Source organism: Triplophysa dalaica, chromosome 16 (assembly GCF_015846415.1).
Source record: "Triplophysa dalaica isolate WHDGS20190420 chromosome 16, ASM1584641v1, whole genome shotgun sequence".
Classification (NCBI taxonomy): Eukaryota; Metazoa; Chordata; class Actinopteri; order Cypriniformes; family Nemacheilidae; genus Triplophysa; species Triplophysa dalaica.
Genome location: NC_079557.1, coordinates 2,353,071 through 2,366,746, shown reverse-complemented (window position 1 = coordinate 2,366,746; position 13,676 = coordinate 2,353,071). Strand labels below are relative to the sequence as shown.

At 40.3% G+C, this 13,676-nt stretch overlaps 1 protein-coding gene across 1 annotated transcript in view; it reads left to right on the top strand.

The window, feature by feature from the left end:
- The window catches only part of spock1 (SPARC (osteonectin), cwcv and kazal like domains proteoglycan 1), an 86,074-nt gene extending 72,669 nt beyond the window's left edge, over positions 1 to 13,405 (top strand). Inside the window, exons 8-12 of the mRNA XM_056770212.1 lie at positions 7,268 to 7,384; positions 7,479 to 7,700; positions 8,072 to 8,134; positions 8,394 to 8,531; positions 9,089 to 13,405. Coding sequence (XP_056626190.1) covers positions 7,268 to 7,384; positions 7,479 to 7,700; positions 8,072 to 8,134; positions 8,394 to 8,531; positions 9,089 to 9,276 — 728 coding nt within the window. The 3' untranslated portion in view covers positions 9,277 to 13,405. The remainder of the gene's footprint in view (positions 1 to 7,267; positions 7,385 to 7,478; positions 7,701 to 8,071; positions 8,135 to 8,393; positions 8,532 to 9,088) is intronic.
- Positions 13,406 to 13,676: the final 271 nt, after the last annotated feature.

The following is a 13,676-nucleotide window of genomic DNA, read 5'->3' as shown; positions in this document are numbered from 1 at the left end:
CTTCCCCAACACGCTCCCGATGCTAATGTCTCACTTTTTGCAAGAAGTTTCTGAGCTTTGAGAACGAGCTTACAGAGAGAAGAGCAAGAGGAGGTTTCTTAAACTATAGAACAGACAACACCCACTCAACATATGCTCCCATCCAGGAAAAATACAGTCCTTCCCTCCACAACACACACACTTACCCACACGCTTCGGATTTGTCTTTACTGAAACTGCTCATTTAAAAAGATTAATTCTTTTAACCACATTCCCAGTTTCATTTTAATTAAGCAGGGCTGCAGGCATAGAAAGCAAACATGCAGGAATGATGAACCTCCATCAGGAATACAATCTCTGCAGCTGTATGTCAAAGCCCCACAGATAAGAGCAAATTAACTCCGCCATCTGTCTGCACAGGCGTCTATTCACAACGCTGCTGCACAGGGTGATATAAAAGCGTTCCTTCAAAAATGTATTTCGTTACTAACTAATTACTTCCTTGAAATGTAACCAGTGAGACTCACAATGCAAATATAGCCCGACTCTACTTTTACAATAGTTGCTATTAGTTGAAAAAGATTTTAAAGAAATGAGATTGGACTTTTTTTATTTCTGTGCAGCTGACCGCAACAAACAGAGTTCTGAATTGGTTCAATGCGTGGTGTGTGTTTGCTTAAACAGACTGTTTGGAAACCAATTTGAAAGGCAGTCAGTATTTTTGGACTCTTGGTGAATGATGTCATTTGATATCATTGTGCCTGTGCAATATTAAGTGTGATATTTATTTATTAGGAAGTTCTTGGAAAGAGTTTTTCAAACAGTTTTGTGCCCTCTTTTAATAAAAACTTCATAAAACTTTGGCGTGATTGCACAGCACCCTATGATATCCCATTGAAAAAGTCATTATAGTAGAAAAACTGCACCATACCAATTCAGATGAGATTATAGTCTTGTTTCTTCCACTGAATGTGTCTGTGTTGTATATTTTATGGACAATTTTAGACCTTAAATGAGCAAAACCTCCCTCTGGAGACCTCGTCATTTCTAAAAACATCATAAAATAAATAATAATTGTAAAAATGCAAAAAAAAGTTTGGTTTAAGAGTGTAGTCAGCGCTTCTCGTCCGCTGTGTGAACTACTTTAGACTTTTATTTAGTATATTTAGATCTAGCTATGTATAATAACTATAGAAATAAATTGTGTGTTTGTGTGTGTGTGTGGTTGCTTATCGTGTGTGGTTGCATGTACACAATGTTTTATATGAACAAGACAACACATCTGTTACTTAGCAGCATGACTGTAGATGCCCTTACTAAATGCTCAGGTGAAAAGATCAGCTACCTCTGTGGCCACACCTGTGTTTCACACCTGTTACCAGTTAACAACCTAGTGACAGAAATGCAGCCATGAAAACAGCGGTGTGTGCCATCGATTAGGGGTCTGTTTCCCCAATAGCATCATTGGCTTACTATGGTGGCATGTTCCATTGTACCTGTATAGTTTAACGATTCAAGTGTTTCCCAAAACCATGGTTTCAACGACCATCGCAAACAGGATAAAAGTTGCGTGGTTGGAACTACAGCTCCTGAGCTGGTTAGAAGCATAGTTCCTTATTATTATGACATGTAGACTTTATGCTGTTGAGAAAACGAAGCAAGCAACAACCAGTGCATTCTATATTCATCATTTGTGATAAATAAAATGTCATTTTAAGTTTGTCAAGAGTATTAAAGAGCTGTTTTTAAAGTGCGCATGTGCATAGGCTACGTACTTTAGGACCCTGGGGATCCTTAGGCGGTGTGATGTAGGCGGAAACTTGCAAATGAATGAATCATCTTGAAATAAAACAACGGAGAATAAAAATAGATACAAAAGTAGTTTTTTGATGCAATATGCATATTTTTGAGACAATAATGTGACATTAAATCTATAACTTGTAGACGTTTTTACGCCACTACCTGTGTGATGTCATCAAGTATATTGTTAAACCAACGTGGTTCAAACGACAAATGTACGACAATGTTACTATGTTTTTGGGTAACACCCGTGACTAGGTAGTTAGTTGTCCAAAGATGCATAGTACTATGGTGGTTAACCAGCGAGTTATGTTGTTGTACCCCAGATCAATATGAACACATTATCTTAAAGATATATGCTGAGTGAGTTTGACCAATTAGAATACAGAGCACAAGTTATTTTTGACCTTTAAGGGGCCTAGTCTCACTCGACAGTATTTTTTGTAAACTGTTTCTTTAAATCAGTTGCCCTTTAGGTTGTTCACCCTTCTCTTCAATGTACTTTTCCTTTTCAAGGGGACGAGAAATGATGTTTAGTAAAGGCCACTAAACAAGTGACCTCTTCAGGCTTGAGTGCTAAAACTCTCTAATTATAAGTTTTGAAGAATCGACTTAATCCTCTCTCTCTCTCTCTGGGGTGTGTGGAGTGTATGCAAATGTTTAGTCTGTGATCTGTTGGCCTGATTTCTGTCTAATTAAACCAGACTAAATCATGTCTGTTTTGCCTCTTTTGGCGAGCTGAAGTCTCAGAGTGCATTTAAAACTTACTTTTAGTAATGTATAATACAGTGCTGAACTTTAACACACACATGATTTAAAGGATGAACACCTCCACATAAAAGCTCACGAAAGCTCTTATTAAAAATGATTCACACTTTCAAACACGCGTGCAGTCAGTGAAACTGAGAGAGATACAGCACAAAGTCTGTCTAATCTAACTACATGATGATAATAAAGGATCACATTGCATCACTCTGTGTGTGTGTGTGTGTGTGTTTGTGTGTGTGTTTAAAAAACTGGATTGTACAATCAATGCAGAGACTTTAAAGGACCTTGAGCGGATAAAGCTCTGTCATCATTTATTCGTCCTCATGTTGTCTGAAATGCATATTGACCTTCTCTCCTCTGTAGGACACAACAGCAGATGTTAAGCAGAATGTTTTCTTTGGTCAATGAAAGTAAACGTACAGAGCCCGCACATGACATTGAGAAAACAAATTGTGGTGAATTAAAAGTTTGTGCTAATACACGAGCATGTTTTGCTATGAAATATTGATCTTTTACAAATCACAAGGGTTGAACAAGGAAGGCACGTGTCACAAATGGGGTGAGACAATGACAGAGGACACAGGCGCAGACAGCGGTTGAGGGGTTTACATAAGACTATAATAATAAAATAAAACAAATCCCACGAGGTGCTAACATAACAGAGATCTAAACATGACAGATAAACAAGAACACAGACTAATTAGATGAGACTAAAGGTAACACTTGACATAATAACAAATAACTAGACTTGACTAGACTAACTACAACAATGCAAAACAAGACAGGTGACAAGGACCAAACAAATTCAAAATATCCCAGCACTGGACAGAAAACCATGGGCATTGTAAAGGGGAACAGATGTGGGGCATGAAATCATTAACAATACTAATGAGCAAACGAGAGGGCGGGAACAGAGACAGACCGGAAAGAGTATGGAACGCAAAAGGGCCAAAATGCCTCTCTCCACATGAAACAAGAGGTTCTGTCATGATTCTGCCACTAGATCAAGAAAAGCAAGAGCAGAACCATGACAGCACGACTGTGATGGAGAAAGTGTTCACAAAGCAGAAAACAGATTTAAATAAAAGAAGCGAATGAATTAATAAAACGTGATCACAATTCACCTAAAACATATAAATCAATTGTGGAAATGAATTTGTATTTGTGGACGCGATATGATATTTTTCACGTATCATCTGCGGTACTCGGTATAAACAAGGATTGATGCGGTCAAGCTTAAAAATAAAAACTGACATGTGATCATTTTTTTTAAGGATATGATGAACTTAAATGGTGTTTTTAATTTCAGTTCACATCCCTGATACATGAACCCATAACTTTTGCATTGTTATGGCTGCGCTTTACCAATTGAGCTATAAAACAATAATGTTTAGTTAATAGTCATAGTCATTGTCAGAAAAGAGGAGACTGAACTGCTAATGAACTTCTTTTACAATCTAGAAATAACATCTACATACTAAGTGACAACATTTTCATTTATAGGTCCACTGTCCCCTCAACTGAAGTAATTAAAATAATCTCTCTCTCCCAAACTCTATATTTGACTATATGACACAGTTTAATGTGCTCTTATTATTGCTGAGGCAGCAGAGAGAGGGAATGACAGAAGCGTTTGTGTGAGCTCATGTCCTGATGTTAATCACTCTGAGAGATCATTTTCTGTGAGGAACTACTAATATCTGCGTCTGTTCGAATTAAATGTGTTCGTCATCCCGGATTCGTTTATAATGGAGTGTGTGAATGTTCCTGGTGCTGTTAGCGATTATCTTTAACAGAGGCAGAGGACGGCCCTCCCGGAGATGAGAGTCAGCAGTTATCGCCGCACGTTCGGCTGCGTGCCGGAACAATCAACGCTTGACAGCCGAGTCCTTTAATAACGCCGATAGCTCAACATGCCAGCGCAGAAAACTCACCTGTCAATCAAAGAGGGAGGAGAGGGAATGTATCAAGGTTTTGGATGTAGAGTCTTGTGGAGTCATTTTAAGTTTAGTATGGTTTAATTTCTCCAGTTTCTTTCAGATCTGGTTATTTATCTAAGAAACTAGGACAGATGGGTGCGTGTGGGTGTGTGTGTGTGTGTGTTAGACAGGTGTGTTATTCAGGAAAGTAATTTTCCTGCTGACACTCAAACTTTCAGAATGTTCTGCTCTTGCTAGATTTTAGTGGAAATAGACTCCACATGTTTCTGTCAAAACACTACAACAACACACACAATACAACACACCTGAAATACTGCATCTTAACAACACACACACACACACACACAGGTAGAGGTGTTGAGATCCAGCTGGATGGAAATATGTTTCTTTTAAAGCTTTGCCAAATTCATCTCAGTCCAGAAAATCTTAAACAATAGGACAGGAATGAATGCATGTGCACACACACACACACGTGCACACACACACGCACTTACTCCAGAAATGAATCACACTGGTGTGTGCATAAAGAAAAGCACCTGAAATACTCTTGTTGTATTGTGTAAACAGCTTATTGCATTGATGTTTATTTAATAAAGAGAAAAATGCCATAAAACAATTCTTAGGTCCCCATAAATTCATAAATGTGTGTGATTATAATGGTACAGTGTCTCTCTTACACAATGACCAATCTCTCACTCTCTTTCTCTCTGTCTGTTTGTCTGTCTGTCTCTCTTTCTCTCTCTACACACACACACACCATCTGTCTCTCTCTCTTTCTCTCTGTCTGTGTGTGTGCAGCCTTGTTTATATATCCCGGAGGGGACCAAAACCTGAATGCACACCAACTCATGGGGACTCGTGTCACTGTGGTGACCAAATCATGGTCCACACGTGCACAAAACCTTATATATTGTACAGAACAATATTTTTTTAAATGTAATAATGCAAAATGTTTTCTACGATCTTGAGGTTTAGGGGTTGGGTTAGGGAATAGAATATACAGCTTGTACGGCATAAAACCATTACGCCTATGTGTGCATGGGTGCGTGTGTGTCTGTGTGCGTCTGTTGTTAGCAGCAGATGTAGATTCATGAGGTCTGTGCGTATAGCAGGTTCATCACTGCAGTACAAACTCCTGCGTCGACACGCATCAGCAGACTCGCACTGTTTTCACAGCGCACTATAGTGCTCTTTACTACACCATCAAACACTTTACTGCACTTCCTCCCTCACATCAAACTTTCTAAAGTCACAGAACTGCAGTCAAGTGAGCTTTGGCCTTATATTATCCATCCGTAAATAACACCTGGGAGTAAATACATAAAATTAGAACGCTAGATTCTTTCCAGTGGATTTGGTTTCGGTGTTTTTAACACTTTCATTGTAGGAAAATGATGATAAATGTAAGTGTAATGAAGGTGAAGGGTTCATCTTGATGCTAACATGTCCAACAAACACTAGTGTGTTATAGAGGGGTCCTAGATTTCCCATGAGACACGAAGGGGTCCGTCAGTCCACCCACTCATTTTAGTACATGTGTTGTGGGGCGGGTTCTGACGGGGTTGCCCATTCTATCACTTCTCTCCTTTCTTCTGTTTCTGTGTGTTAATAAGAATTTGACACCTGGTTAATCTTCAGCTCTTTCTTATTAAAAGATACATTTTATTAACATCATTCCAGACCAACATGTTCACTGTGGATACACCCCCACACAGAGAGAGAGGCAAATCTCTATAAATCCCTGTTATTGGCTATAACCAATGCTCTTTATGTTTCTTATGAATAGTAAAGCAGATTTACGCTTGGAATACAGAAAACGCATACACAGGGAAATGAATGTGTCCACAGCTGAGCAGCGATATCTCTCTTCCTACAGTATAATAGAGGAATTAGACCGCTGTGTTATCATGTCTCTGTTCGGAGGTGTGATTCAAACAACTAGCAAAATAATACAACACTTTCAGATAAACACACACATGCTTTGATATAGTGAATTTGTGTGTTTTAAAGTATGCTGATATTTTTGCATTTCTGTGGAACTGATGTGTGTTGTGTACTGTATGTGTGTGCGTGCGTGCGTTTTATTCCTCATTAGCTCATATATCATATCATAAATCTCACAGTGGGGTTTAGGATACCGAAGTCCCACACGTTGCCAAACACGTGACCATATTCAGATGTGATGTCCATGTAATTGTTTTCATGTAGTGCGTTATATACAGTCTCTGATACGTGCATCTATTCTGAATGCTCAAATTCTCATTACTGCTCAAAATGTCAAATTGTAGCCCTGCGGCACTTTTCAAAGCGATTTTTGGGCCGGTAGCTTCTGGTAAACGAAGAGATGTTAATTCAGGTCGGAATTAAATTACCGCGCGGCCCCCATGTTTGTCAAAAACAGTAATCCACAACCGTAATTCGGCAGGTAATTTTCTCCTGGGTCTCCGGAGAAAATCACTGACATTTCTGACGCAGATGGCAAATAAAATCACAGTTTCCAGACATCCCCCACGATAAACAATTACCATGCGAATAAGCCTCTGGATTTTATTCCACTACAGATTGATGGATTTAAATTGTTGATTTACCATATGAAAAAAAATCTGTTTAAAATCTCAAACATCCTGTTTAAAAACCATACGATGAAGTCTTTGAGTCACCCGTTTCAAATGTTTTCCTAAGATAATCGCAGTGATTTCAAGTCTCGTCTTGCGAAGGATTTCTCAGCAAGACATATTAAGTCAATAAAAACAAGTGTGTATTTTTTTGTGTTTTTATAGGCTGCAGTGATGCAGATTTGCGAAGTTTAGCGTCCAGACTCAAAGACTGGTTTGGGGTTCTGCACACGGATGCCAACAGAGACCTCAAAAGCGCAGCGAGTGATTCAGCTCAAGGACGTGAGTGACAGATACTTGGATACAAGAGAGAAAGACTTTTATTTATGTGCCCGAATAAGTTTTGATCATCTCTCTCTCTCTCTCTCTTCTGCAGGTTTTGACACTAGTATTTTGCCCATCTGTAAAGACTCTCTTGGTTGGATGTTCAACAAGCTGGACATGAACTACGACCTGCTCCTCGACCAATCAGAGCTCAGCGCCATTTACCTGGATAAATACGAGCTGTGCATGCGACCGTTGTTCAACTCCTGCGACTCGTTCAAAGATGGCAAACTGTCCAACAACGAATGGTGTTACTGCTTTCAGAAACCTGACGGTGAGGATAATAAAATGTCACAAATGTGTACGTGTGTCACAAAATCTTTAGGTCACAGAAACTCTGCTTGTGTTTTTACATAACTGCACTTAAAATGGACATTCAGCAGATGAGCGTTTTAGAGCAGATATGTGTCGCTAGTTTTTTTTGTGAAGATCACATTCATTTTTCAATAAAAAGTGCTGCCTGTTTCAAACGCTGGTTTGAGTTACAAAATAATTCATTTTTCAAAAAGCTCTGTCAAATTATGTGTTTAGTAGCTGGTACGTCAGGCATATCATTTTTTAATCTCTTTTAGGGTTTTTGTCATTTTATCACAGCAGTCTCATGCTGACATGTTATCAAAAATGTGTGTGTGTGTGTTTCTCCAGGCATGCCGTGTCAGAATGAGATGAACAGGCTTCAATCTCACAGCCGAAGGAAGAGTCTGATAGGTCAGTGCACCTTTTGACTCTCTATGAACCAATTAACATTAATAATCCTGCACGGACAAACTCAAGTTCTTCAGTTGAAATGTTTACGAACTATTTATGGTGGTATATATTTGTAATGTGGTCACAATCTTCTGTCTTATGTAGTGGATTATGATGGAAAAGTGGTTGTTTTATAATGTCAGAGCAGCTTTATATACATCACATTTGATTTGCTAATAGTCAGTGTATTGATCTGTTTCCTTTGTGTGTCTGTTTGCAGGGCTGTATGTACCGCGCTGTACTGAAGATGGTTATTTTAAAGCCACACAGTGTCATGCCAGTACTGGGCAGTGCTGGTGTGTAGACAAATACGGCAATGAGATCGCGGGATCCCGCAGACAGGGCAACCCAACATGTGGTATACACACACACACACACACACACACACAACCCAGCCTGCTGGATACACACACATACACACAACCCAGCCTGCTGGATACACACACATACACACACAACCCAGCCTGCTGGATACACACACATACACACACAACCCAGCCTGCTGGATACACACACATAACCCAGCCTGCAGTATACACACACAAACAACCCAGCCTAACGTATACACACACAGACCCCAACTTGTGGTATACACACACGAACAGGCACGCACACAATCCTCTGATACACAAACACACAAATTTACACTACCTAACTTGTAATACACACACACAAAAACACAATCCAGACTATGATTTACACACCACGCAATCAAACCTGTGGTAGACACACAAAAATGGTATATCGTATGACATCTGAAGTTTTATTATTCAACAGTGTTTCTTCTCTTCTCAGTCAAATGTATAAAACATCATGTTTTATGTATAATGAATGATCTACTTCAGAACACACACATTCACCAAACACCTTCTCTTTGATCTGCCTCTGTGTGTGTGTGCTTGTGTGTGTGTGTAGAGGAAGATCAGGAGACATCTGGTGACTTCGGCAGCGGCGGTGCCGTGATCCTACTGGACGATCAGGAGGAGGAGTCTCAACAGCACGGGCGGGTTAGACAGAAAGAGAGACGCGGCCGACTCCACCCCCGTGGGGCGATCGAGGACGACGAGGATGCAGAGGATGACGAGTTGGGCTACGTCTGGTAGCTCCTCCCACCCATCTTCCACTGATTAACCAGGGACCCATGTTAAAATGCACAGTTCTGAAGCCATTCTAGCCCCGCCCCCACAGATGCCCCGCCCCCTCCACTGAGCGGTTTCTCTCCTGTTCCTTTTCCGGATCCAAAGCAGTCTTTGCGTTTCTTCCCCTCATCATCTCTCTCTTTCTCTCTTTCTCTTTGGCTGGCTGTTCATGTCCTGTCCTCTGATCTCCCATGTTTAAAAACACAGATCTTCTGGGCCGTTCCTGTGTTCTAGATCACATCTAGTACGGCTGTTTGTGGACTCTAGATTGCGACGGTAGACATGCATGATAAGATTTTTCAGGGGTTTGTTTCAAGCTCGGCAGTTCTAGGAGGTTTCTGTGAAGTTATCTGTGGTCGTATGCATGAACGCCACCGTTGAGACCTGACGATCAGGCGAGCTCAGATCAGACACGCTACAAATCGGAAGCTTGTAAGGCCTTAATGTTTCAAATCTGTGACGAGAAAGCATGACAAACGTTTAAACCAAGCAACAGCGTCAAATAAGCAGAAGCATTCAGCTGTGATTATTTGTGTTGAGTTTTTAAATCATTTTTTCTTTGATTATTTGAACAGAATCGGTGTGTTAAAGTGAGTCCTGACCTTTGCATTGACTTTCTATGATACATTCATTGGAGATCGAGCGTCTCGGCTCGACAGAATTCAGAAGCAATCAAATGCCTCATCGGCCTGACCTTTTCAAACATTACCGAACGCTTCCGCTCACAGGAAAACAGAAGGCAAATGAAAAAGCTCTCTCCGTGACGGCTGTCGTGGAGTCGTGCTCATTGGAGAGAGCGCTGCCTCGCGGCTTTGCCCTCCGAGTTTCGAATTGTCAGCACATTTGAAGCGCAAAATACAGAGATTTGTGCACTTGTGAAAACCTGCGTGAGCCCGAGGTGACTTCTGCTTCCCATAATTCATCTTCTTCAGTTAAACCGAGGGCTGTTTATCAGCTCATGAGATCTCTTTAAAGTCTAAACTTTTTGAATTATTCGTTTTGTGGAACTGAATGATTTGAGATGGTCTGTCAAGCTTGAAAGTTTAAACGTTGCAAGCACAAGTCCTTGTATGAAAATTCTGTCATCGTTTATTTACATTCAAAATCTGTGGGACACAAAAGAAGATATTTTGAGAAATGTCTCGGTGGTTTTGTGTCCATACAATGGAAGTCAATGGGGGTCAATGTTGTTTGGTTTCCAGTGTTCTTCAAAATATCTTTTGTGTTCTGCGGAAGAGAGAAGGTCCTACAGGTTAAAACTGACATCACAGTGAATAAATGATGAAAGAATTTTTATTTGGGGTGAATTTTTCTTCTAAAGACTGCCTCACAGCGATTAGCTGCTGTCTGGGTTTATGCCTCGCATAAATTCAGCACTTCCAGCACTGATGCTGTGACGCTTGCTCAGCTCTACCGTCAATCCCACAATCCCCTGCATCCTCGTGCTGTCTGTGAGTCAGACCTGATCAGACCAAAACACTTCAGAACAGTTTAGTGCTGCTTTCAGATTTAACCTGTCTCTCTCACTGTATGAACACACACACACACACATTTGTCAGTTCTCACCCATGTCAGCTGTGTTTTGAGGCAGCAAGTTCTGCCGTGTGTGTGTTCGCAGGAGGAGACGTTCGCTCCGTAATTATAGAGGCTGGTACAGATGGATTATATGAGGCGTTTTGCACCCAGAGGGAAAGTCTCCTGTGGGATTATGGGTAACAGAGGAAAGAACTGATGGTTTATGACTCCCTCACACCTCTTCTACTGTTCTTTTTCTGTTTCCTCTCCTCAACATGAGAAAATGATCCTTCGTCACGGGGTGGAAGAGATACTCAATGCACTTATGATTTGGTGATGAAATAGTTCACCTTGAAATTAATGTTCAGACTTCATTTCCCCATCAGAGCTGCTCTTTTATAAAAAAAAATTTCTTTTCTAAATTGGGACAGAATCTCTCACGTCTCAAAAGGGACATAAAAACATCAAATGAGAAAAACAACACTAACACTAAAGTGTTTTGTGTGGGCAACAGAACTACACTTCCCTGCATCCGCAGCGTTCAGATTATTTTTGATTTCATTATTCTGATGTAGTGCATGAAGACGTCTGGGTCACCAAATGCTGCTTGTTTGTGCGTGTCTCGTTACGAATTGCCACATTTGAATAAAAGCAAGAATAAGATTGGAAAGCTGCACAGGAGGAAAAAGATACAAAGTAAATATCAGAATTTTTCATTTTGGCTGAATGTCCAATTTTAATATCCTAAACATTCTGGGGTGCGTTTCCCGAACAGCATCTTGCTGTTCAACCACCATAGTATGATGAATCGTTTGAGAAACTAACTACCTTGTCACGAGCGTTTCCCGAAAACATCTTAACTTAATCCCTCATCTGTCGTTTGAACCACGTTGGTTCAACAATATGGTTGATGACGTCACATAGGTGGTGGAGGAATTGCGTCTTCAAATGAATCTGTTCAGAACGACGTCATGTTATTGCTGTAAATAACGTACGCTGTTTCTTTAAACTATTTTTGTTATCGTATTTTTGCTCTCTGTTGTTTTATTTCAAGATATCATTCATAAATTTCCTCCTACGTCACTCCACCCAGGGATTCCCCAGGGTCCTAGAGCAAGTAGGCTCAAGTGCATCGGCACTTTTCAAAAAACAGCGCTTCTATTTTCTTGACAAACTAAAAGACGTAAAATTGAATTTGCATATGCTTAGAATGCTGGCTGTAGAATGCACTGCATGTCGCTTGCTTACTTTGCTTAAAAGCATGTTGCATGTAAGTCTACATGTCATAATATCAAGGAACTATGCTTCTAACCACAGCTCTAGACCTTTAGTTCAAACCGAGCAACTTTGCGATGCTGCTTGCGATTGATCGGTGGAACGATGGTTTAAAATCGTTGAGCTATGCTGGAACGACGGAACCTGCGACCATAGTTGGCTAGCGATGCTTTTGGGAAACACACCCCTGGTCTGGTAAAAGGCCCATTCACACGAACGACGATAACTTTAAAGATATTAATTCTCCCTAAATTTTTAAGAATATCACACCTATTAAAAAATGATATTTTTTTATTTACCATTGATGTGGACACTAATAAAGTTGTCGTTCTTGATGTGAAGGGGCCGGTCCCTTGACTGACTGAAACTCACTTTCTGTTTTTGAATCTCTCAGATGATATCAGTGTCATGAGCTCCGTGTATGTGACAGTATCATAAAATTATGCTGGCCCATCTAAACCATGACCTTTGACTTTTGAGGTGACCTCCCCCCTCCTCTAGTGCTGCTGTGTGTCTGATGCCTGGCCTGCAACTGTAACCCTCTATTTTTTGTCCCGTCTCCGCCTGCTTCGCTCTTGTACAGAGGTGCAATAAATGCTTCGATACAGATGTTTTTTCACACATAAACACACACACACACCTGCAGCTACAGATTACAAACAGATTTGATGGCCATATTTGCAAGAGTTTCCTTTGTTAATCCTCTATATTTTTTACTCTGTAAAGACAATAATTCATGTATAAAAAAGCGAAAAGAAAAACGCTGAATGTTCAACTTGGAGATGTAATGTAATGATGTCATGTGGCTTTGTCCATTTGCCTTGCCTGAGTCTGGATGTGTAAAAGTCCTCCTGTCCTCCTGACTGTAGTGTAGATTCCCTTCTCTACTGTATGTCTCTCTCTTTCTCTCTCTCTCTCTCTCTCTCTCTCTCTCTCGTCCACTGACGTGGTGCAGGTGGAGGACCAAGTATCGAGCCCTGTTTTCACAAGTGGTCAACTGCAGTGTCACGGTTCCGAGAGTTCATACACGCTCAGGTCAAACACCGGCACCAGTTCAGAGGAAGAGATTTCTCACTGTCTGTCTCTCTGTTCTCATGTCTCTCTCAACGCTTTGTCTTATTTCCCTGTTTTTTTCTCCTCCTGATCGAGTCCCGGTGGAATGTTCATGTTTTGGGCTGATTCGTTAGCTCTGTTTTTGTTAGACTTTTGCTTTTGTTTTCTTTGTTTGTTTTGTTTTAACTGTAAGACGGTTCCTTGAGAAAATGTTTGTCTGAATAAAACTGGAGTTTGTCGTCATCCGGTACTTCCCTGTGTCCGCACATGTCTTTTCACCGGCCGCGTCATATGAGTTTATAGGTTCATGCTTATAAGTTTCAGGTCTTGTGAAATCTAAATTGACTACAATAAATGAGAAATATTTAATTGTACAGTCTTTGGCTTTGGTTACATATGAAGAGTTTGGTTTCAAAAATGAGATAACATAATAAAAATCATGATTATTATAATTTTTTAAACAGAGTTAACATGAATTACTTGTGTTAGTAAGCTGTATTTTTTTAGTTATTATGGCTTAA